Here is a 26847-nt window from a genome sequence, read left to right on the forward strand (position 1 = left end):
TTTGGGTTGTTTTACTTCTTTCAAGCCCTGTTTACACCTGGTATTAAGATGCGTTTTGGTCGATTGGATCACAAGTGGATCACTCTAAATACAGGTGTAAACGGGGTCTCGAGTTTGTCCTCTTTCAACCACTTCCAGATGTAGTCTAAAACGCATTCGACCAGTTTGCTTTCGTAGTGTAAACTTTTGTAGTGAAGCACGCTAGCCAGACAGGATTTAAACTTTGTTAACTGAAGACCCAAGTTTGGTTTGAAGATGAAAAACATACCAAGCACAATGTTCTCTTACCATTCCTGATTTCCAGTAAATCGAACAATCTGATAAAACCTCATACATTTACTCGCCCATTGACCCTCCGCTCAAAGAAATCAGGATGGAAGAGGTTGAAAGTGGACAAAAAAGACAGATTAAAGCACCAGGTGTAAACAGGTATGCGTCTCCCTCGTCTACTTGTGATCCGATCGACCAAAACGCATCTTAATACCAGGTGTAAACAGGGCTGGTGGAAAGAAAACATCCCAAATACACATTTAAGTGTATATTTTATCACCATTTATCTATTTTCGTCTGTATTTCAGTTACAATACATGTCTTTGAAGGCTGTTTTCTCAAAATTATTATTTTTTTCTCATGCTATGAGCCAGAAATCTCCATTTCAGTAGCACTGTTCAGTTTTATTCTTATCTATATTCTGAAGGTTTTTACATATAACATTTTATTCCTAAAAATAGATCTGGGAATAATCTTGGTCTTGCCTACAGTCCTTAAAGTCTTTCTTTCTCCACTCAGGTGTTGATATCCGAGGGTTTGGGTCGCTATGCACAGGATCCCACCTTCATCCAGGTAGCGAAGCAGGAACTAGCGGACGCCTGCGACATGACCATGGAGGAGATGGAGAACGCCGCTGACAACATTCTCAATGCTAACGCGCCGCCCAACGCCAACGGAAACCTGCTACCCTTCATACAGTGCAGAGACACTGGCTCGCAGGAGTCCCATTGCAGCCACGCACTGGGCCTCTCCACCCCCACAGGCTCTGATGAGCTGCTGGGGACGGAGTTAGAGCAGTCCGAGGGGGCTGGGCAGAGGAACAGCGCTCTGATGGACGACGAAGATATGGAGTGTGTGACGAGCTTGTAGGGGGAACAGCAGCAGCACGGAGGACTTCCTGTGTCTTAGCCCAGCTCTCTCCGAGGACACTGCTGTCCTGCAGTCTGACCCGTCTGTTGCGTGTACCTACCGTAGGGGTATAAGGCCATTCTGCTTAGCTGAGACCGAGTTGGTTTTTAGTTCCGTCTGTGTGTTTGCAAGAGCACGAGCAAGTAGGCGTGTGTACATGTTTGTGTGCGTGTTTCTAAAAGTGCCTCACAGTTCTCACAACCTTGATTGCAGTAAGGAAATGAAAAACAACCCTGACCGAGCAGGGAATTAAGGGAAAAGATGCGATGTTGTTGCTCAAGCAGTGGGATCTGTCCGCCGGTGGGAGGACAGAGCGAGTTTGCGCTGACCTGTGTGGTGGTAGGACTCGACGGCCGCCTCATCGGCGTGGACGTGTTGTGCCGAGCAGGTGGATCTTGTCGGCCCAGGAGCCGTCAGGGGTTCAAGAGATGCTCAGAGAGACACACTGGAGCGGCTCTCTCATCCTCGCTCTCTCTTTCCTTTCACGGGACTGTCCATCCATCCATACATCTGTTCATCAAGAGAAATGTCATCCGTCTCCTTTACGGCTTTCTTGTTCAGTTAATGATTTTTGCTGTTTTTTAAATTTGATTTCCACCCATGATTCTCTAGTTAAGCCTGCACATTTTATTTCAGTGGAAGACTGAACTCCCAGAATTGCTTTTTCTCGTGTACCGCTTCGGCTTTCAGGTAGCTGCTAGCCGTTCAAGGTACGGGTCATTGCATCAGTGGCCTTTTATTCGAGATCTGCTTCAGGTTTTATTTCCTTTTTTATCTTCCAGCATTTAGTGTTTATACTGTTTATCTTGGATTGCGCACAGATGGATGCTGTTTTTTTTTTTTTTTTCTTAAATTATTATTCTTATTATTATTGAAGGCATTTAAGATGTTTATGCCAGATGCAGTGTTGTGAATCTAATGCCTCTTACTGACACACAAAAAAATTATTTATTTATTTATTTCTGTCAGAGGTGAAGCGTGTTCTGCCGGGGGTTCGGTCTCTCTCACAATGTTTATTGGTAGCTCACAAGCTGTAAATGAGCAGTGTCGCTCGCCTGGACGCAGGTAGCACTGACAGGTCTCACGGTTCCCCTTGCTGCTGTTGGATCGGACTCGCGTTTTGCTCTGAAACTACTGACGTTTCTTCACTGCTGATCTCCAGAAACATTCAGCTGACAGCTGCGATTCTGTCATGATCCCACCTGCTCGACACAGGAAACAGCAGATCTTTGGAAGGTCAGTAAAGGTGCACTTTGAAGAGAGGAAGAAGGGTGGAGTATTCAGGGATGTCTGGGTAGCGCATCATTTAAGAAAAAAACAAACAAACAAACTCTAATGTAGTTCACACAGGGCTAAATATATGACCATCATTATGAAAGTACCAACATCAGCAGTGTCATCATCATACAATGTTATTGATCGCTATTATTATTATTATTGTTAAGGATATTTTTCTGCTGTTTCCATGCAGTTCGGCAGACACACAGAGAACTACTTATTGATCTATTATGCAAATAAGGTGTTGAAGCATTAGCATTGTGTTGGTAATGTGTCGACGGGACGGAAGGCGTCCCCAAAACACATCTGCTGATGAGAAACCTGACCAATCCACTTCCAGGCGTCTCTCCGTTCGTGCAACACTAGACTCGGTTAGAAGTTCTGTCACCGTTTTGCACACTACTTCAGACAATATAAATTTCTCTTTCCATACATGAAAAGATAATCGACTATTTTTGTCCAACTGACTCTTCACTTTCTACACCGAGCGCCCTGGCGTTTCGTTTCAGGCCTCAAACATCCCATTTGATTTCCGTCTCTGGTCCTGTGCTGTTTTTGTGGGTGCGATAGAGTTCCTGAATGTTTACAGGAGGTCTCTGCTCTGAGGATGACGCAAAGCTTGTGAAAAAACCGTGACAAATGTAGCCAGAATCCACCTGCTCTGTTCCAAAGCCGCCACTTCACCCTCATATCTCCTCCACACACGTGCCATGTGTCATTGTGAGGCTGCCCCAGGCATATTTCGAGGCCTTGGTTGTGTACGTGTGTGAGTTTCTCCGTGTTTAGCATATGCAGAGTGCAGAAACGAGCGTGTTTGTGTGGTGTTCGTGTTAGTATATGCAGGATGAGTGCGTGAGTGCATGCGTATGTGCTTGCATACCACAAGATATGCAAAAACAATGCAATAACTTTGACTGTACAACAGTTTTCTTTCAGAACTACAGCTGTACAAAACTCTAAGATACAGAGAGAAATATATTCACTGTTGTGTATTAAGTTACAGAACTTTAAATCGAAGAAACCTGTCATACTTGAAATCGGGTGCATTTGAGTATTGAGTATTTTGAAAATCTTGTGCGGGTCAGTTTGGTTTGATGTTTTTCTTCCGTTGGTTTCAATTATCTCTGCATGAGGATTATTTTGGTGTGCCAAGCGTTTTGAGTATTTTTTTGTTGTTTTCATTTTAAACATTGAGGAAACACTGATGACGAGGAGTGAAGGTGTAAATACAGACGGAGAAGAGAAGTGTCTCGTTGGTGTGAAAATGATTTTGCATATCTTGTGCTCAGCTGAAAGGTGCATGATACGCAAGAGCAGCTCTCTCTCTTTCGCGCTTTTTTCCCCCTTTTATCTTTTCATTCACTCACCCTCCTTGTCCTTTCTTCAGCAGACATCACAGCGAAGGCGTTTTATTACGGCACCCGCATGCCGGTGAATGGGCTCACTCTAAATGGTTGGTCATGCACATAAATTCTCACTATTATTTAAGGCTGCAAGCGGAAACATTAGAAATCCCCTGGCATTTCTCAAGTCTCATGGACAATCCGCGTTCGGCGAGGAGATTTAGGTTGGAAATAATGGATTTGGATGCTAAGCTTGAATTTTTCTTTCTCGTTTTTGGTTGCGTTTGCATGGAATCTTAAGAATCAACCTAGCAGACGGAGTCCTCCTCTCCCTTCATTAGCCAATGATTGTATATTTTTATAGACTTAGAAAAGAATTAACACTAGAAAAGCGACAATATAAACTCATCTATATCTGCTGAATGTCAGGGTTAAAATGGCTACACACAACCGTGTTTGAGAATGTAAGTAGTGATTATGTATAGATAGAAATTAAATTTATGATAGAGAAATATAGAGTAAATCATTCGTATTCACCGCAGTAGCTCCTTTGAAACTCCGGTCGTACGGCCTGTTTCTAAGCAGGATGGTTGGGTCGTTTTTGCTGAGGGAGGAGTGCAATGAGATTAATCATGAGATTTCAAATCCGAGGGCTTTTTCACCGCTGCTTTATTCAGATCAACCCATCACGTTCCCCTCCGAGCACATGCACATGATAGAACAGTGTGGAAAAGCCACGAGCTTTCATGACACAAAAGCAGCCCCTGTGTTAAATGAAACCACTAATGAATGAACACAGAGAGCTGTCTGCTCAGGCCTTGGGGAAATGTACCAAATATTTGACTGAATATTTTATTAGTTGCTCAGTGAGGTTTTTTGCCCAAATGGTTGTAATGTAGCTTTTTTTCCTCTCAGAGAATCAGAAGTTATTTTATATATTTTAATATATGAGAAATATTTATCAGATGGAAGTTTAGATGTTTCGCTCTGGTTGGAGGGAACGGCCAAAGTCGTGATATTTCAGCGGGGGAAGCGTAGGTCGCTCTCCTGGTGGATTCTGATTGGTTGTGGCTTATATTTCGATTTGCCATCAGTAGCAGTAGAGCACACACAAATCCCCCTAATAAAAAATGGATATATTGAAAAATGAAAATGGTTTAATTAGAATGTATGAAAAAAAAAAAAAAAAAAAAAAACTAGCAGCATTGTTATAACCTTTCAAGTTCATAAAACATTACAGTAAACCGCATTTTTTTTATCTTTAGGGTGTTTTTGTTTTATGTGGATAAACCCAGTAATGCACAGTCGGGCCATCTGGCGTTTCTGGGTTCATGTGTGTTCGTTGGCTAATTCTGCATGTGTCAGACTGAAGGAACGTGCCGTGGGGTTGACCTTTGACCCAGAGGAAGCCTGGACAGCTGCAATGTCTGCCCTCTGGTTTAACCTTTGTGTAGCACGTATCTCTAATGTCCTCCTTTATATGACTGTTAATTTGATATTATAAGTTAATGTAGTGTGTTAATGAGTTTTAATGATAAATTAAAAGCTAAGGTGGTGATGCAATAATCACAATTTGCACATTTAAACCACATTTAGTTTGACACATCGTACACAATCCAAGTGAAGGATGAATTTATGCATAGATTTTAGCTGTCGTGTAATTATTAATTTCGCCCTAAGCTCAAAATGTCAATCTTGCCATAGTTTCATTTCAACAGGTGGGACGATATTTAATGCAGATTGTTTCAGGCCGTCTCCTGCAGTAGTGTTTTTTAGTGCACTGACTGCTTTTGAAACCCGAAATCACGGGTAGGTTCGGGCCTAATGAATGCAGAACAATTTATATTTTAAGTGGCATTTCCCCGCCTCTAGTTCCACCCAGCGAATGTAGCACTAGAGACAGAAAGAAATGATGGGAACGGTAACGATTATGAGGAGCTCGGATAGTTAATATTGCACAAATCTCCACGTATGAGTGAACATAATTGTAACGGCTTATTCTTTATCTTTCTGCAGAGATGGATGTAATGCTCCAGCTCTCTTTCTATAAAGGGTAGGAGAACTGAGGGAAGTGATTCCCTCACGCTCACTCATCTACACCGTCACACTATTTGGATGCGATTCGGTTGGCGTTTAACCACTCAAGTCCATCAGACTCACAAAGGGAGAAATCTTTGAGCGGCTTTATTTTCGGTGACCACACAAGCAGCTTCTCTAGTTTTGATCGACGGTGCGGACGGGAAGAGTAGTCTCGAGGTCCTGAGCTGTTTGTTAGATTTACGAGCTGAATTAAAATTAGATGCGTGTCGTGCTTTTGGTAGAATTCGAAGGAATCAGTGCTGACCATTCAGGTCTCTCACGAAACACCGTCAGAGGTCGTTCACATTTTGGACTATTTAATCGAGTTTAGACCCCAGGTGTTTTTGACAAGTCTGTGAGACGTCTGCATGGTCTGTCATTCCCTCCTCTACTTTTACTGACTCTTTTGTTTCATTCCATCATTCTTTCATTTGTTCATTTAGATTTTAAAAAGAATACGCTACGTAAATCTGAAGATTCAATCACTTTTTCTACTCCTATTTTCAAAAAAAAAAGTGAAAAGAAAAAACCAACAAAAAATTGGATTTGTAAATAAGTGATTGTACAGTTTGTATCTGTATCTGTCAGTCTGTCTTTGGTGACAGAGTGTGTCTTGCTTATAACGCACGCTACCAGTAAATAAAAACTAAAAAATATCTTTAGATTGTATGGTTCTTGACAGGAAGTTTTAAATTAATCTCTGCTGTATATTCCTGTAATATTGCATTTTTATCTGAGGAATGATGTTATTAAACAATTGCAAATAAAGTGAATTTCTTAAGGTTTGGTTCTTCTGCATCTTATGAACGCTGCAATGTTCACAGGTAATTGTTCTCACCTGAACAATGTTCTTCTTCTAGCCGGCAGAGCTTCCAAATACTGTTTCGAAACACGGGTTAAACTCAGACGTTGTTTTATTATGGTCATTCCATGATATTTTAAATGACAAATTATATTAGACAAAATAGAAATCTAACACATTAATTTTACATTAAATCCAGAGTCCAGCCACTGGATCAGCACAATCTTCAAAATGATTTCTAAAAAAAATGCAGCCTGTGTAAAGTCATATATGTGTGTCTGCATACTTCCTGTGTTTTAGTTTAGCCGGACGAGTGCATGTCCTTGTGGTTGATCATCCGTGACTCTCCGTGATGGAGTGTGAAGAACTGATCTGGATTCAGTCCGTGATTCACCATAGCCTCACGCAAACGTGCTGGAGGCTCAAGATAATGCTGAGAGAGAGAGAGAGAAAAATAAACAGAAAGGAACAGGATTTAATTCAATTCTTTCAAAAACATTTTAATAAAACTGTTATATGCACTACTGTTCAAAAGTTTGGGGATCTCTTATGCTCATCAGTAAAAACAGTAATACTCAGAAATATTACAATTTAAATAAACTGTTTTCTATTGCAAAATATTTTGCATTGTAATTTATTCTGGATTTGGTGCTCAAGAAACATGCAAGAAAAACTTGTCAGTGTTAAAACATTTCATAATTTGTGCGTGTGTGTGTTTACACAACATATTATATAAATAAACAGGAAAAACAGAACTGCAATAAAAATCCCTAATCCTAATTACTGAATTCCTAGTTCACCAAGTGGGACCTAAATAAAGGTCAGAAAAAATGTTCTCCCCTTAATAATCCTCGGAATGACAAATATAATAAACAATGATAACCTAATCCTGCTGAGACACAGTAAAACTTATGTTCTCTAAACTGACTTAATCAGCGAATTGTAATCTAGAAACCTGCTCAAAAATGTGTAAATGCCTCTCTGAGGGAGTGCTGAAGTGTGAAAACGTAGGCACAACAGTGAAGCCTGACGTAATACAACTACAAAGACTGGACTCCCCAATGCAGCTGGATAGCTATTACACACAATCACAGCAGTGACCGCTGGCCAGCTCAGTGAAAGACATTCACACTGAGAAAATGAATGTGTGGGAGGGAGAGAGAGAGAGTGAGAGAAATACGGGCTCATACCTCATAGGCCAAAGCAAATGTCCCCCAGTGAATGGCCAGCGATGTTTTCGCCTGAATGTCAATGTGAATCAGAACAGCCTCTTCAGGGTCCACATGTTGAGACTTCATGATCCCTCTAAACAAGACAAGTTAAATCATTATTTAATAAACTTTTGTTTAATACACACAGCTGCTCTTTACAGTCTTACCTGGGCATGTACGCTCCGATCGGGATGGCAGCCAGGTCAAACGGTCCGAGGCGTTTTCCGATCTCCTTAAACTCTGAACAGTATCCCGTATCCCCAGCGAAGAAGAAACGACAATTGGGCCCTACGATAGTCCAGCTACCCCATAATGCTTTGTTCTCGTCCACAGGCGAGCGTTTGCACCAGTGCTGTGCTGGCGTGCAAAAAAACGTGACATCATCGTGCCCGGGAATGCGGCTCCCCACCCACCAGTCCAGCTCTGTGACATTCTCACAGCCTGCCTTCTGCATCCATTCGGCCAACCCAAGCGGCACAAACCAGCGCAAACCAGAACCGAAGCGAACGTTCAGCGCGGCCACAGAGCCTGCGTCGAGGTGATCGTAGTGTGTATGACTGATGACCACAGCGTCCAGCCGAGGAATCTGTTCTACAGTGCAAGGCGGGTCGCGGTAACGCTTCGGGCCCACGAATGCCAGTGGAGAGGCTCTCTGGCTGAACATGGGATCAGTCAGAACCACCAGTCCTTCCATCTCCACCAGAACAGAGGCATGACCCAGCCAGGTCGCTCGCACGGACGGGCCCGTCTGCCCGCACTGATCTGGCCTCTGGACGAAATACGGCTCCAGAACCGGCAGCTCACGGTCCAGAACCTGAGGTTAAAAAAACAGAAAACTTTTTTCTTTTTCCTTTTTAATTAAATTTGAAATAAAGATTATGCATATAATTTTGTTAAATTTAATATACATTTATAATTACATATTTACATTTCATACCTATTTATAAATGCATAAATACTGAATATACATTTACAGTGCAATGCATAAGTGAATACACCCATGCTAAAGTTGACTAAAAAGAGGAATAAAAAAATCATATTTTGGAAATTGAACTTAATGCCTTAATTTAAAAAATTAGGAAAAATCCAACCTTTAAGGACACCAATTTTCTTTGTGAATGAATAATGTATCGTAAATAAATAAATGTTCTTCCTTAAAATACATGGTGCATAAGTGAGTACACCCCTATGTTAAATTCCCATAGAGGCAGGCAGATTTTTATTTTTAAGTATTTTAAAAAAAAACATTTTTAGGATACTATGCATCTTGATAAAGTTCCCTTGGCCTTTGGAATTAAAATAGCCCCACATCATCACATAGCCTTCACCATACCTAGAGATTGGCATGGGGTACTTTCCATAAGATCATCTCTCAATGCAAATCAAACTAGCTATTAGGCTAACTGAAATAAAACCATGCCAATCTCTAGGTATGGTGAAGGCTATGTGATGATGTGGGGCTATTTTAATTCCAAAGGCCAAGGGAACTTTGTCAAAAAAAATTTTAAAAATAAAAATCTGCCTGCCTCTATGGGAATTTAACATAGGGGTGTACTCACTTATGCACCATGTATTTTAAGGAAGAACATTTATTTATTTACGATACATTATTCATTCACAAAGAAAATTGGTGTCCTTAAAGGTTGGTTTTTTCCTAATTTTTTAAATTAAGGCATTAAGTTCAATTTCCAAAATATGATTTTTTTATTCCTCTTTTTAGTCACCTTTAGCATGGGTGTATTCACTTATGCATTGCACTGTATATAATTATTTTATTTATAGTATACATTTATAATATATTTACTTTATACCTACTTCTAATTATGAATGCATAAATTATGAAATTGATTATACATTTACTTATTTATATATAAACGTCTAATACAAAATAATTGTATATATATATATATAAAAAAATATTTTTATACATTTAATGTAATTTTCTACAACAGTAAATGTATATTGTATTTTATCACTTATATATTTATGATTATAAATAGGCATAAAAAGTAAATATAGATTTATAAATGTATAAATAGGAAATGTAATCATTTTATATATAAATGTACATTACATTTATAATTACTATAAATGTGTATATCAAGTAAATATACACTATGAATGTATAAATGGGTAAAAAGTAAATAAAATAAAAATATAAAATGTTTTATATAACAGTGAAAAACGATTCCACCGGTCAAAGCAAATTATTTTAAAACATTATGAAATGTAGCCATTTAGCTGCCACTTTTCTACTTTAAAATCCTCTACACCCCAGACTTGACAGACAATAATCAAATCTAAACTGGTTTTACTTGCTAATGCTTATATTCAATAATATTCCTGTTTTAAAGCAGAGGAATCCTGTGTGTGTGACATTTCAGATTCCACATTGCTGATTCAATGCATTCCTGATCAGTGACTCCTACACTGAGCACAAAATGTGTGTTTACCTCTTTGACACTGGGCACATTACTGTTGTTCTTCTCCATGAGGAACAGGCGAGCAATGGTACTGTAAGAGGGGAACTGCCATGTTGTCCAAGGGTTTACAAAGCACCCACGAGAGTCCCGTCTGGAACATGAAACATCTTGCTCTCCTCGGTAATCCAGCGGGAAGTTGTTCCCTGCAGTGACTAAAGGTTTCTCTGCCATGGAAGTCCTGTCTGCAGCTGAACTGCACAAACACCTGTTAAAAACATTTTTTTTTAGCACAAAACAGGGAACACATAAGAGCTGAAAGACCTTAATTAACACAACTGTCCTGCAGAACACTGATAAAAAATATATATCTTTATTCACACATGGCTATTATGGATACTCTCATTCATCTGCATATCCTTCTGGTTGCTTGTGCACATTTGAATTGCTGTTAGTGAACTTACCTGTATCTATCTGTTCAAGTAGCCTTTATTTGTATAGTCGCTTTATACAATACAGATAGTTTCAAAGCAGCTTTACAGTGATAACAGGAAAATGATTAAATGATGCAAACACACCTTTTTAGGACAAGGCTGTAAACTCAAAACTGGACTATGAACCTTTACCTTGATAGTGCATATTTTTTTAATTCTGGCAGACACCCTTCATAAAACAACAACAACAACAACAACAACAAAAAACATGTAACGTGCACTGTCTCTAAAGGAATATGCTATATTTATCTGGCCAATGAATCTAATTATATCACATTTGTAATATATACCTTAATAAAAGGAGATACATCATAATAAATCAACCTGAAAAGAAAACAACAGTCTATAACTAACCCAATTTACCCCGGAGCGGATTATAAATCAGAATGCATGCTTGTGTCTAGTCTATCATGTGCTCGAGTGTGGTGTTGTTGTCAAACAGACATGATTATGATATGATACGTACCGATGCGTCAGCTCTGCCAGCAGCGCTAGTCTCGAGCCTGTCTGTTTGAGGAGTGTCTCGAGCGCCGCACGAGCGCGCCTCTGATGTAAGCGCCACAGTAACGGAGCTGATGATGTATGAGCGGCCATAAGGGACAAAAACCTAATTACGAAACGCGTCAAAGTTTAACGTGCCAACACGCGCAGTTTGATTCAAAGCCAGCCGACCGCCAATAAACAACAAGAATTAGACGTTGGAGTCATTTGCTCATATTAAGCAAGCCACGTGACAAGAAAAACAAACAGCTCTGATTTATGCCATAAATGTTTACTTCCGTTTTGAAGACATGCTGGACTGTCATTGTCAACGCCGTAGTAGTTAAAGAAAAGTAGTTCAAAACGCCATAATAACGTGTGAGAATCGTAAAAAACAAACTCCGTGTTTCACGACGTTTCGGTGCGTGTGAAAAGCCTTGACTAGCCGGTTTGGTTACAGTTAAGTTTCAAATAGTGTCCTTGTAATGAACGAAACAGCCGGAACGTTAGACCACCCACTCATCGATGAGCTTAGCAAGACCAGACTAGTTCATTTCTGATCCTGTGTCAAAACTGGAGTGAATATGCTTGTGATTGTGAATATAGGCTATCCAACTCTCTAACATGACAAATATGATTCATCTGATTTAGAAAAGAATATCATCCCGTGCTGTAGCTTTCCACATTCAGAGAACCTTAATATTATTCCCTTAAGTTACATGTTGCACTTGCAATGTTTTACTACAAGAGGGCAGGTTTGGGCACGTTTAAGACTATTGGTGTTAACGCTGCACAAATATGTGTGAATCTGAATGATACTGCATTAATTTTCCGATATGGATATGTGTATTAATTCATGAAAATGTGTTTTTGTAAGTTGGACGTGGGGGAAAGCTTAAAACCGTGTTGGACGAGTGTAAATCTTGCGGAAGTGAATGTATCGATCAGTCCACATGTCTACTTGATTATACAGGGTTTCCCCAGGTTTTATCACCCCAAATTTAAGACTTTTTTAAGACCTTTTTAAGACCACTTTAATGAAAATTAAGACCTACATCGCACCCATTATGCAGTCGTAAAACACCAGATCAAATCCCAATAATGACTATTACTAACAAATGTTTTAATAAAAAAAAACATTTATTATAAAAAAAACTCATTCAACAACACTGCAAAGTGATGTTTTTGGTAAATATCAAACATTCATAACAATAAACAGATAAACTAACTTTTCAAATCGTCTTAGTAAAGTTTCTCAGCATTCAAATTGCTTCAACCCTGCTTCAGAGGGGTAGACAGGTAAGAGAGATATAGATAGTAGGGGTGTAACGGTTCACAAAATTCACGGTTTGGTTCAATACGATACACTTGTGTCACGGTTTGATACGTTTTCGATACAGCAAAAAGAAATAAATGCCAGATAAAAAATTATTTTATTTTATTTTTTTTTATTAAAACTAACACACTTTGACCAATGATGGAGCTATAATAGACTCTTCTTAGGAGCATAAACAAAACAGCTCCTTGGAAAAAAATTAAATGTAACCTAATATTGTAGTAGTTATAAACAAAGGTCTATTTTTAGTTCAGATTAACATTTGAGGGCAGCAATTGTATTCATAATGTCAAAATAAAACCAACGTAATGTTACTTGAAAGCATTATTGCCTACTATTCCTGCCAAACTTTCATGGTTGCAGTTAGTGTTACTACAGTAAATCCATGGTGAATGTTGCAGATCTGTGGACACTGGATAGTTCATTCATGGCACAATGTTTCTTCCTGGCTTCCACGCGCTGTTTGATCCGTTAATAACAGAGAAATGTGAATGTTTCTCACTAGATCTCGCAGCGATGTTATTACTTCTGTGGCGAATTCAAATGATTTATCTCTTATTAGCGCTGTGTAACAGTGTCGCTTGATCAAGATCGCTCGCGCTGCACTGGTCCAAACTGATAAGCGGTCCTTCAACCACACAATAACGAGTAGCCCAGTTTCGTTCCGCTTACATTACGTTTGCACATTTGATGTTGGACAATGTTGTGGTCGCGCCGGCGTCTCTTACATTATGAGCGCGCTTGCCATGCGCAACGCGCCTACATTTGAAATAATGAAATTTTGGTCGGCAGGAAAAATGGTCCAACGAACCGTTCGGTTTGAAAATGCGTACACCGAACCGAACGACACTTCCCCATGATGTCTCTCCTCTCGACTGATTGATTAGAATGTTGATCAATTGCCGCCGGCGCGAAAACCCAAACTATTGTTTGTGCATACTAGAAATTAGACGTTCTCTGACGTTACGCTAAACCCTGTTGAATTTTCACGTTGCGTTTGCAGCCAGGTTGACTTTGAATAAATAGGCTAGTATAATGAAATTTAAGACCTCCATTTAAAAAATTAAGACTTGGACAACGGAATTTAAGACTTTTTAAGGCCTTAATTTAGGAACATGATATTTAAGACCTTTTTAAGACTTTTAAGACCCCGCGGCTACCCTGTTATATCTGAAATACCATTCGTGACCAGCAGAGGGGGAACGTGGGAATGTGAAACTCACGCAAAAACGTACAGCAGTAGGCTGTAATTTCAACATTTTTATGTTTCTTAAAAACGACAATGCTTCATTACAGATACCACAATATTATATTTTGGCTCACAAAACAGTATAGCTACAGAAAGTCTTCAAACCACAGTAACGTAAACCAATAACTTGCTAGAGAGCGGACATTAACAAACAAGTTGTGACGTTTACTCGTTTAGTAGGCTAACCGAGATATTAGTTTGTGGACTCTTTGGAATTACAAACTATTGACATATTTTATATCCATAGACAGCAAAAGAAAAGTTTATATCAGGGCTCGGCGTAACTTTGTTTTAAAAAGTGGGTGGGACGTTTTTTTTTTTTTTTTACGGGGGGGGGGGGGGGGGGGGGTTATGAATGCTAAATCATAAATCGATGTATGTACAATAACATGTCCATCAATCGATTGAAATAGTACATGGGTTTAATTTGTCGTTTAATGAGGTTTGATATATGTTGGTATTGGTAAATCCTTTAAAAAATTGTGTTTGCTGAAATGGTCCAGTGGTAGAACTATTGCCAAGCGTGTAAGAGGTTGTGGGTTCTAATCCGCACTCGTATATATATATTTTTTTTCTCATTAAAACCCATTATGTTTATCAGTGGTTGTATATCAGGCAATCATACGTTTATATGCATTTTGTTTTGTAATTTCACCGGAACGAATAGAGAGTCTCCACAACGGATTGAAGCACGCGTCCGAGTGATGACTGTGCGCGAGCCACAAGAGAACACAGTATCCATGCCTGTGTCTGTATCTGTATCTGCTCGCAGCGACAACGAGCACTTTGATCACTTGATTTCAAAAACAACACATTTCAGCGCTAGATCGCCTCTTACAAACGAACTAAATGAATGCTCTGCTAGTTAACTGGAGATCTTTTATTTATTTGTATTGGTACATTCGTGCCGCGAGATGTTTCAAAAGTGGTGGGGACAATATCGACCTTAGCAAAAAGTGGTGGGGACATGTCCCACCCGTCCCACCCGCAAATTACGCCTATGGCTCGACAGCATGTCCGGGACAAATGGATTTTTTGAAGGGACAAGTAAAAGATAATTTTACTTGCCCGACCGGACAGGTAACCTGATTAGAACGTTAATAAGAAAAAAAAAAATGATTAGTAGGAAATCGTTAAAACGAGAAAATGATTCTGATTTGTATTACATTTATTGTAAGTTGCGATAGATGGATAATAAATGTTTAAGCCGTTGAGGCTCACGCAGCCTCTCGAGCATACCGTTGACGAGTAGAAGTGATTTAAAGGTGCAGATATTACAATATGCAGATTTAAATATATCTGAAGTGAAGATAATGGGTAGACGCTCAGTCTAGGTGCTAATTCTGGGTTTATCACCAGGTTCACTCAGGAGTGTCGGCCAGAACACCACTTAAGGCCAAATATTCCAGAGTATGAAATGACGAGCTGATAGATAGTTCTTGTTATTCTGTTTATTCTTTCCTCTTTCTTGTGTCAGTAATTTTCAGTGTAATTTGAGTGTGGTTTCTATACAGAGAGAAACAAAATACAAATGAATAAAGGAAACATATGCATACACATAATTTCTCCTTAAGCACTAATATACATTACAATATAAATAAACAATAGTCAGAATATGACTATATATATATCTTAAACTCTAAAATGTAGGCAGAGAAAGATTCAAACACTTACATGGGATTCTCAGATTTTCTATGCATTAAGTCACCAATAACGAACTTTCTGTCATCTATGATATAGCTACTCAATAGCCTAGATAGCCTATAATGGTCCAGATAATAATATTTAACACAACTTACTTCAGATTTTACTCAACCACAAAGTACTGATAAGTAGTATAGTATAAATCAGGTGGACCGAAGCTAGAAAGTAACGTCCGAACGCGAATATAATTAACACAACGCTCGCGTAGAGACCCTTAAACTTCTAACTCTCATCCATATCAAATAACAGAAATAACAGCTAACAAAGAAATGCAATATCACGAGTAATACAGCAGAATACTTACTTTTCTCATTCACGCACACTCTGAGGAAAATGTCGCTCACAATGAGAATCCAACTGACTGACGATCTCTATCGTACTGCGTACTAACTTTGACAACCGACCATCTTTCATACTGCATACTAACTGCGTGACGTCACATACAATATACAAACCAGCGCGCGCGTCCACTATCCTATTACAAGCACTGAATAACGGCAGTAAACGTAAAACATAACTCTCAATATGGTCAACTGTACTAAATAATAGCAACACAAACATAACTTTGGGGCCTTTTCTACAGCCGCCCCCGAATGTATGTAATACATTTGCTCATCATTAAAGGCAACAAAGTTCTATGGCTGGGGTGTAGTGGCAGGAGTGGAACCGTCTTCATCTTCTCCAGAAGGAAGTGCAGGGAGGACAACCAGCCTGGCAACTGGCCGGGTGTAGATTCTCTCCTTCACCTTAACATCAGCGGACCTGATGTGCCCGTCAGGGCTGGGATGAGTCTTGACTACTTTTCCAATGGGCCAGAGGGCTCTTGGAAGATGTGGATCAGCGATCATCACTACACAGTCCTCTGCAATGTCAGCTGGTGTAGCCTGCCACTTCTGACGAGCTTGCAGACTCGGCACATAGAGTCGGATGAAACGGGCCCAAAAGTGATCAGACAAGATTTGGGAGTGTTTCCAACGGCGGCGAGAGATAAGCTCACTTTCAGGGTAGACTACCTGAGGTAGCGAACCATCAGGGCGCCCCATAAGAAGAACACTGGGAGTCACTGGATCTGGGTCACTGGCATCTGAAGAGACATAACCCAAGGGCTTACTGTTAAGGATCGCTTCCACCTCAGTAAGAACGGTGCGTAACACTTCTTCTGGAACAGGCTGAGCACCGACTGTGGCATAGAGTGCGCTCTTAACTGAGCGTATCTCCCTCTCCCACACCCCTCCGAAGTGGGGAGCTGCTGGGGGGTTAAAGCGGAAGGAGATCTTCTGTGGTGCAAGTAGACGTTGTAATTCGTTAGACATTCCAACGAAGGTCTCACGGAGTTCTCGCTCACCTCCCTTGAAATTTGTCCCCTGATCGGAGAACAGCTCTGCAGGCGTTCCTCTACGGGCAATAAACCGACGAAGGGACATCAGAAAAGCATCTGTATCAATAGAGGTAAGGAGGTCTAAGTGCACCGCCCTAGTTGTGAGGCACTTGAAAATGATCCCCCATCTCTTCTCCCGGCGCCGGCCCACTTTGATCTCAAATGGCCCAAAGCAGTCCATCCCCGTAGAATAGAAGGCAGGCTTGAAAAGGCGCAGACGGGCTGATGGCAGGTCTGCCATCTTCGGCACTGCGGGTTTTGCCCTCCATCGTCGACAGTCAGCGCAGCTATACTGGTAGCGCCGGACAGCCTCACGCCCTCGCAGGATCCAGAAGGAGCGTCGAAGCTCAGCGAACACCCGCTCTGAGCCTGGGTGGTGGAGGCGGTTATCAAAGTCTTGGATCAAAAGCGTAGTCACTCGATGACCTGGGTCTAAGATGACTGGATGAAGAGTGGTCAGTTCTAGGCCTTCTGCTCGACGGAGTCGTCCTCCAACACGGATGAGCTCTCCTTTTTCATCCAGCTCTGGAGACAGCGTGCGAAGTCGACTGCTGCTTGGGACGGGTTTACCAGCTTTCAGGAGGCTGTACTCCTGCTGAAAACTATCTCTCTGAGCCCTCTGAAGTATCAACTGTTCAGCCTGTCGGTAATCTACAGCCGTGGGCTTATCATTAGAGTTGGCCGCCCCATGCAGCTCCTGCACTGTCACTTCCAGCAGCTCCTTCCACGAGCCGTATTGGCCCACGTCTGAAGTCGACTGGCTTGATGCAAATGCGGCGACCCCACAGAAGATAGACTTGCGCAGCTCTGAGGTATCTTCTGCTTGGTCAACAGTGTGGTCCTCTGGCCATGAGTCTGGACTGTTCAGGAGGAAGGCAGGCCCCAGGCTCCATCTATTTGGCTGAACAAGCTCTCGCAGCTTCTTTCCTCGTGTTAAATCATCAGCAGGGTTTCTAGCGCTATCAACATATCTCCAGGCATGCCCGTCAGTCAGCTCCTGTATCTCGGCCACGCGGGTGCCCACAAAGACCTTAAACCGGCAGGATTCAGACCTCAGCCATGTCAGCACCGTTGTGGAATCTGACCAAAGGGTTGTCTGATCAATGTGGATGGTAAGCTCCCTCTTCAGCACCTGCGAGAGCTGTGCACCAGTAAGGGCAGCACAGAGCTCTAATCGGGGCATAGAGTGAAATCGCTTAGGCGCGACTCTGGAACGGGCCATCAGGAATGACAGATACACTTCACCGTGTCTGTCAGTGGTCCGTAGGTACGCCACTGAACCATAAGCCTCTTCAGAGGCGTCGCAAAATACATGCACCTCTCTCTGGAGACCGGAGATGTCCACGGACTTTGACAAGTACGGTCGGGGCAGAGTGATTTGAGGTAAGACTTGAAGTTCTTCTTCCCAGTCTTTCCACTGCTGCAGAAGCTTCTCCGGTAGTAGTGGATCATCCCATCCCCTGTGTTTGTCCCAAAGGTGTCGGACAATTATCTTAGCCCTGGTGGTGTAGGGTAAGATGAAGCCCAAGGGGTCGTACTGACTCGCCAGCACCTTGTAGATATTACGCATCGTGGGGACCCCGTACTCCACATGACGATGCTTGTAACCAAGGACATCAGTGTGGAAGAGCCAGCTTAGCCCTAGAGTAGATTCTGGGGTATCTGTCTTGTTCTGAGCCAGCCATAGCTCAACACTAGCCGAGCAGCTCTCTTCTGGTAGGTGACTTATTACACCTGGTTCGTTGCTGGCCCACTGACGTAAATCGAAGCCTGCAGACGCAAGAAGGGCTCGTAGTTTGTCGACTAGATGCCTCGCCTCAGCAATTGTGGGGACACTCTGGAGGCAGTTATCCACATAAAAACATTTCAGAACGGATATCCTCACATCTTCATCTGGCTGGCTATTATCCGAGACATGGCGTTGTAAGGCGAATGTGGCACAGCAAGGGCTACATGTTGTACCAAACGGTATCACTTGCCACTCATACACTGCAGGAGGTCCTTCTTGACTGATGTCACGCCAAAGAAATCTGAGCAGAGCACGATCTTCTGGGAGGAGGCGAACTTGGTGGAACATGCCTCTAATGTCACCGCTAACTGCAACTGCATGCTCTCGGAATCTTAGCAGAACTCCCAGTAGTGATGCTCCTAAGGTCGGACCAGGCAGTAGATGATCGTTGAGGTTCTGCCCTCGATACTGATAGGAGCAGTTGAAAACCAGCCTATTCTTGCCATTATGGCTCACCATATGGTGAGGGATATACCATTCCTCACAACCTTCCTCGTCTGAAACTTTCGGTTCACACTTGATGACAGAGCCCGCCTTTATAAGTTTCTCCATCTCCACTCTGTAGGCTTCAGCCCGTGCAGGATCTCTGGCAAGTCGCCTCTCTACACTCCGTAAACTGGGCATGACGGCTTCTTTAGTAGCCTGGAAGAGCGGCATGTCTTTCCGGCGGAGCAGCGGGGTGGCGTAACGGAGAATGCCATCAACCTCCACCCTGATGGTTTTGGTCTCCAGGATGCTGATGGCCTCTTGGTCCTGCCTTGAACGAGTAACTAGTTTCTCGCTTCTGAATGGGACAGTGTCGACCTGCCATAATCTCTCAACATGTTTCATCAGCTCGCTCACCTGGGGTGTTACTGTTGTAAATAGACACTGCTGTGGTTGGGCGAGATGACGGACTACACTCGCTGGGCCCTGTAGAGTCCAGCCCAGCCTTGTGCGGATGGCAGCAGGCCCACCTTGAGGTCCCAATCTGACAGGTTCAATGGGAGTGACGAGATGAGGATGGTCACTCCCAATGAGAAGCAGAGGCTTGATATTTATAAGAGTCCGTATGGGAAGGCCAGTGAGGTGCTTGTAAGTTTTCCGGAGTTGATCCATGGGGTAAGTATGGTTAGCTAGTCCAATACGACCACTGGTGAAGGCACCTACAATCTTGAACTTGGTCTTTGGCTTTGACGGCGAAGAAATGGAGAACGACACTGATGCACCACGGAGGGTCTGCACTTCATCTCTAATTGTGCGTAGTGGTAGATCCTCCTGAATCCCCTGCACACCTAGCTTCTCTGCAGCATCTGACAACAGCATAGTTCTCTCTGAACCGTCATCAAGTATGGCATAGGTGTTGATTGATTGGTCACCATGGTGAATGCGGACTTTGACAACTTTCAGAAGGACCCGACTGCCTTCAGTGGGTCTGTCTAGATACAGAACCTCTGTTGGGCCTTGGCTTTCCGCTGCCGGTGTTGACACTGCCTCCTTGGGTGACCTCATATTCACCTCATGCAGAACCTGAAGGTGTTTCCCTTGGCAGAGGTTACATGTCTTCTTTAAGTTGCACTGGGCCGCCTGGTGTGGCCGTGCACATCGCCAACACCTCTTGTTGCTCCTTATCCATTCAGTCAGCTGATCCTTTGTTAGCCTGGATACCTCTGTACACTGGCTAAGGTAGTGTTCCTCATTATTGCAGAATGGACAATATGGCTTGCTCTTGTTCCCTTTGAAGGAGCGGCTTGGCACTGGAGCCTCAGGTTTCTTAGCTGTATCCTTCGCACCATGGAGGACAGTGGTAGGTTGCTTACCCTTCCTACCCTCATATCTGGACACCGGCTTCTCTCGAGCTCCTCTCACAGCTAACTGTCCTTCAGAATCATGGCACCAAGACTCGTATTTCAACCAATCTGAAAAATTAGTTAAGGTGTGGGTTTGTGTGCCCTGATGGTACATGCAGCGGCGAAACCCCGCTCTCTGCTCAGGCGGCAGCTTGCTCAGCAGACGAGCAACATGTGAGCCACACTGTAGTTCCACTTCACCCTCGTGTCCTAGTGTCTTCAGCATCCCCACCAGTGACTGTATCTGGAGTGCAAACTTCTCAAATGCCGCAAAATCTCCCCGCCTTATGTCTGGTGAGTCCATCACAGCAGCAATACGTCTCAGCGCTATCTGATGTGGTTGGCCAAACTTGTCATTCAGGGCAACCATTGTGTCTGAGAAGGGTGTTGGGGAGTTAAGGTAAGCATCTGCTATTAACCTGGCTTCTTCTAGTTGTAGGTGATCAACCAACACTTGGTATTTAAACAACTCAGATGCATCATGTGGTAAGAGGTTCTCCAATGAGATCTTGAGCCGTGCGAACTCACTTGGGTCCCGACTTGAGAAGTTGCGGATTGTTGGGCGTGGCCCCCGGTAACTTGGCTCTGAGACGTAGTTATGACCCTGAGGTGAGCTAAAGGGCAGGGGCTGTGTCCATGTCATGCCTGGATGTCGCTGTTGGGGCATTAGGTTGCAGCCAAGCTCACTCCGTTGACCACCATAAGCCGTAGGGTACTTGGGCTCAGCTGGAGGTAATCTGTGTGGCTGCGGAGGAAACTGAAAGGGCTTGAGCCAGGGCGATAGATGACGGGCAGTGTCATCCCATGGCTTTGCAGTAGGAAGGGCCTCACGTGCTGAGTGATTAACTTGTGGCTGACCCACATACATGTCAGGAGCTGTGGCTGGCAATGCTTCTTCCTTAATTCTTGGAACCTCATCTATTCTCCTAATAAGAGATGGTGCCATAGGTGGGTCTGGCGGAAGTTTGTCCATTACTGGGTCTGGCCATGGTGGTGGTGCAGGCCAATCATCCTCTTCCTCAGCTCTAGATTCACTTTCAACAGGTGGCCGTGGCGACATCACCGTTAACTCTGGCTTTCTGGTATGAATAGAAGTAGGACTCTGCATGTTGCGAACAGCATCTACTAACTGTCTCATGTCTGCTCGCAATGCTCTAAGCTCGACTAAGTCTGATGCCATGTGCCGCTGTGTCTGCTGCAGGAGGTGTCTTTCATGACGAATGTCATCCAACTCAACTCGGCACTCCTCCTGTGGATGTATGGGGTGCAGCGCTGAAGGTAAGGGAGTAGAGTAATCTCGTAGCTGTTCCCTAAACTCTCTCTCCGGAAACCGCTGGGGGGCTAGCTGATTCTTCTGGCTGTGCTGTTGGTTCTCCGCCCTATAGCCCAGGTCCATCTCCTGAAGAATAGCATCCCTCCTCTGCAGGCGAAGGGGAGAGTCATAAGGGGAGGTGAGGGGTGTCATCCTGGCATTTCCCTCCTGGTGAGTACTCTCTAATTCCTCTCTGTACCTCTCACCGATGTAGCCTTGATAATCGACCTCATAATCTGCATAGCGCACAGGTGGGCGAATGTGCCGCTTGGGACGTGTACCGCAAGCATCATACTCTGGATGTAATTCCATCTCTGACGTAAACCCAGTGATCCGGCTCGAAGGACCATCAATGAAGTGAAGATAATGGGTAGACGCTCAGTCTAGGTGCTAATTCTGGGTTTATCACCAGGTTCACTCAGGAGTGTCGGCCAGAACACCACTTAAGGCCAAATATTCCAGAGTATGAAATGACGAGCTGATAGATAGTTCTTGTTATTCTGTTTATTCTTTCCTCTTTCTTGTGTCAGTAATTTTCAGTGTAATTTGAGTGTGGTTTCTATACAGAGAGAAACAAAATACAAATGAATAAAGGAAACATATGCATACACATAATTTCTCCTTAAGCACTAATATACATTACAATATAAATAAACAATAGTCAGAATATGACTATATATATATCTTAAACTCTAAAATGTAGGCAGAGAAAGATTCAAACACTTACATGGGATTCTCAGATTTTCTATGCATTAAGTCACCAATAACGAACTTTCTGTCATCTATGATATAGCTACTCAATAGCCTAGATAGCCTATAATGGTCCAGATAATAATATTTAACACAACTTACTTCAGATTTTACTCAACCACAAAGTACTGATAAGTAGTATAGTATAAATCAGGTGGACCGAAGCTAGAAAGTAACGTCCGAACGCGAATATAATTAACACAACGCTCGCGTAGAGACCCTTAAACTTCTAACTCTCATCCATATCAAATAACAGAAATAACAGCTAACAAAGAAATGCAATATCACGAGTAATACAGCAGAATACTTACTTTTCTCATTCACGCACACTCTGAGGAAAATGTCGCTCACAATGAGAATCCAACTGACTGACGATCTCTATCGTACTGCGTACTAACTTTGACAACCGACCATCTTTCATACTGCATACTAACTGCGTGACGTCACATACAATATACAAACCAGCGCGCGCGTCCACTATCCTATTACAAGCACTGAATAACGGCAGTAAACGTAAAACATAACTCTCAATATGGTCAACTGTACTAAATAATAGCAACACAAACATAACTTTGGGGCCTTTTCTACAATATCAAATCTGACTGAACACTGATGAATATTGCTTCAGAATAAATTATATTTACAACACACGCAAAAAAAATTAAATAAGTTTACCTTATTGACCTCACCTCAGGTCATGGAGTTCTCTACTAATCAGCTGATGATCAGTTAATTCAGTCAGTTCAGCTGTGTTCAATAAAGGAGACATTCATATTGTGCAGCAGTGCTGGCGAGACTCCAGTCTCATAAACCTTGGTTAATTAAAAAAAGAAAGAAAATATTAGATGTAATTTTATGTTGATTATAGTATGATGAGATAAACATTTGTGAAATAATACAAATGTATCTAGCAATAATATCAAGATATTAATAAATACTTTATTTCACACTCATCATTCAGGAATTACAGGACGTTTACCTATATTTTAATATGCACATGATATCAATATTTATTATGATATCAATATTTATTATATATGCACATGGTATCAGTCCATAGTTAATTTGCATGCAATGTATTTGTGTTGTACTTGTATTTTATTTGATGGCGTATTTTGGCATTAACAGCTCTGTCATCTGATATCTGCAGTTTACTGAACCGTTTTCGTTGTTTCATGTTATGAACTGTTATATTAAATGAATAACATTTTGCCTGTTAACACATTCGAGGTTTGATATGTCTCCATCTCCTTGTCTAAAATGTTATTATATGTTAAAAGTTCAATGGTGTGTTTGTTTGTCCCTGAAGGAAATTACAATGTATCCATAAGATCTTCCTGATGTATTAATAACTGTTGTGTCACAAATGTATTGTCAAATGTGAATAAAGTCTCTCTGAGCTCATTTGATGTTCTGGTGTCTCTTTGAGTGACTCTTGTTCAGTGACTGAATGTGTACAATCCACTCACAATAAAACTCAAACATCTGAACAGATGTACCTGGTGTGAAATCAGCAGTGACACTTACAACAGCAGCCAGCCACCAACAAAACTGACCATCAGCTCATAATAGGATATGAGTAAAAAAACAGTGAATATAATAAATAATGTGTAATGCTCATTAGTCTCATAGAAGACGAGAAGAGCTTCAGTCAGGAGTTTGTGTGACTCTGAGAGATTTGAAGATCTAGGACTTAAACTGTTGCGTTTAGCTCTAACTCTAACTAAATAATGGTGTTAGTTAGGGTTGTTTCACTCATGCAACTCAGACTATTCTTCCTAGTTATTTTCTCACAGTAAGGAGTTGCCAGCGGTGCAGTGGTATGAGTGTTTGTGTGGAGAGTTAAGAGCCTGGGTTCAAATCCCACCTCTGCATATTACAAAAACACAAAAGGAAAGTTAATTCATTACGAAATATGTGGCTTACATGATAATTTTTTGCCTTTAGTACATAAAACTTAATTCAGAGCCAGTTGTTTTATTTTGTCATGTCTTGTTATATTTTATCACATTTCTACTTGCTGTGAAGGTCACAGTGGTGCAAGTGGCTAAACATGTTCGTTGTGAACAAGGCTGCGCTAGAGGCTCAGGTTCAAATCCCTCTTTGGCTTATATTAAATCTCAAGCATTGCATTATATCCAACAAAGAGGCCCAAACACCAACACATGATGTGAAATCCACAGTGGTGCAAGTGGTTAAACGCGTGTTGTTTGTGAACAAGACTGCGGTAGAAACTTGGGTTCAAATCCCATTATTGCTTACACTGAAATCTCACGTATTGCATTATATCAAAGTCCCCCAAACAGCAGCACTTGTTGTGAAAGTCACAGTGGCGTAAGTGGCTAAACACACGTTTGTGAACAAGGCTGCGCTAGAGGCTCGGGTTCAAATCCGTCTTTGGTTTATATTAAATCTCAAGTATTGCATTATATCCAACAAATCGGCCCAAACACCAGTGGCTGATGTGAAAGTCACAGTGGCGCAAGTGGCTAAACACACGTTAGTTATGAACAAGGCTGCGCTAGAATCTTGGGTTCAAATCCCACCTCTGTGTGTTGGGAAACAATCACTACGCCACACTTTAATCTGACTCCTTTATTAGAAACTCACAGGCCACATACAGGTGAAGAGTGAAATATAAGTTCCCTCACACAGACAGACAAGAGATCTGTGGCTCACAGGTTAGAGCGCTGCCTCACGGTTTCAGAGGTTGCTGGTTCAATCCCAGCCAGATGTCTGCGATATGAACGAGTGGTGTGGTGAGAGGGATACCGGTGAGGTCTCCCCCTGAACTTCCAGCACAATGTCCAACAGTGTTTATGCTTTTGGCCAGATGGGAAATAATAAAAAAATAGCTGTATAAATATTCTCATTTTCCATCCCTTCCCCACCTACTTAGGTTACCAACATTTTCTTTTTAAAGAGGCAACCCCTTCAAAAGGAAAATGATGATAACCTACACACATTTACTACTCAACAAAACACATAAGATGATTTAAACATTACCTGTGCATGTGCAGATCTCCATCATTACAGTGAATGTCTGTCCCGGTACGGTCGAAACACATCCTTTAGTCTGCAGATGAAAGACATAAACAAAAGACTTTACTTCATACCATATGAACTTTATAAACTTCATATGAATCTGCTTTTTAGATTCATTTTCAAGGCAATGCAACAACAGCAAAAAAAAATATTAAACGAAGTCAGTTACAAACAGTCATAAAAGATTTTTACTGCTTTCATAAATGGTTCGTTGTCTAATAACTCGACTTAAGCGGAGAATGACAGCGCGAGTCAATGAAAGAGCAGCATCACTCTAATACTCTAGCAAACACATTAAAAGCCCAGCGTTTACATATCAGAAGAATGACACATCAATACAAACTGATATAATTGACTAAATGTCAGTTGAGGACCGCTATATAACTGCTAGCAACTTAACAAGAGAAAGGCACTTAAGTTACTTACAGGTGAGTCGCGTGAAATCCTCGATTCATTCACTTTATCGTGGTGTGTCGGTTTTGTTTGTCTGTTGGCCTGGAATATGTGCTGTTGAGTGACAATAAGAGTCTTTATACAGGATCTGTAACTTCATGACATTACAACAGTCTAGTTGTTGTTGACACTGCTGTCAGGTGTCACGCTGACGAGATGCACAGGTCGCTGGAGGCAAAGTCCGCTTGCGCCCCTAGTAGAGCGGACGACAAACTGCCCTAACATTTCCCCCAGACGAGTCGTGTTATAGACAGTGCTAAAATAGACAGAACATTGCTTCATGTTGAGTCCGTGACTCAATACTAAAACGTCTAGATTACTTTAACATTTATATACTCGAGCAAAATCCCTGTTTATTACGTTGAATATGTAGGACAGGTGAAACCATAGACTGTAAAAAGGTGAAACAGGTAATCAGCGGCTCCCTCTTGTGGTCAGTAAGTGTAACAGCAGCATTATTACACGAGAGACGCCGCCAAAAAACTCCACGAGGAGAGTCGTCGGTGAGAAGACACAAATGTGTGATTTTATATATATTAAAACATGATTCTGTCATGGTGTCGAGCAGAAGATAAACATGGAATCTAGTAGATAATTGACTCAGATCAGCTCTCAACCGGTGAGGTAAAATGCCCGATGTGTTGAACTGAAAGCCACATGGCCGAAATTACAAACACAAATAAAAAAACGGGACAAAAAGTCTTCCAAGACTCTTT

The 26847-nt window shown here is 41.9% G+C and overlaps 2 protein-coding genes across 8 annotated transcripts in view; one reads left to right on the forward strand and one right to left on the reverse strand.

Annotated features, from left to right (window-relative positions):
• Positions 1-6652, forward strand: part of cacna1c (calcium channel, voltage-dependent, L type, alpha 1C subunit) — a 127499-nt gene extending 120847 nt beyond the window's left edge. For all 4 annotated transcript variants that reach the window (XM_084406263.1, XM_084406264.1, XM_084406265.1 and 1 more), the window contains exon 47: positions 790-6652. In XM_084406263.1, coding sequence (XP_084262389.1) covers positions 790-1140 — 351 coding nt within the window. In that variant the 3' untranslated portion in view covers positions 1141-6652. The remainder of the gene's footprint in view (positions 1-789) is intronic.
• A 123-nt stretch (positions 6653-6775) lies between these two features.
• napepld (N-acyl phosphatidylethanolamine phospholipase D) lies at positions 6776-26335 on the reverse strand. 4 transcript variants are annotated; one of them, XM_084406272.1, is made up of 7 exons: positions 26105-26335; positions 25640-25709; positions 23323-23445; positions 10346-10580; positions 8060-8706; positions 7872-7986; positions 6776-7114 (listed from the first exon to the last, which is right to left on the reverse strand). In XM_084406272.1, exons 3-7 carry the CDS (start codon positions 23400-23402, stop codon positions 6983-6985), a joined length of 1209 nt encoding a protein of 402 aa, XP_084262398.1. In that variant the 5' UTR covers positions 23403-23445; positions 25640-25709; positions 26105-26335; the 3' UTR covers positions 6776-6982. The 4 variants fall into 4 exon arrangements, with proteins under 4 accessions (XP_084262398.1, XP_084262400.1, XP_084262399.1 ...); XM_084406274.1 differs by having other exon boundaries at positions 23309-23445; XM_084406273.1 differs by lacking the exon at positions 23323-23445.
• Between the last annotated feature and the right edge of the window lie 512 nt (positions 26336-26847).

This window comes from Rutilus rutilus (genome assembly GCF_951802725.1).
Source record: "Rutilus rutilus genome assembly, chromosome: 4".
Classification (NCBI taxonomy): Eukaryota; Metazoa; Chordata; class Actinopteri; order Cypriniformes; family Leuciscidae; genus Rutilus; species Rutilus rutilus.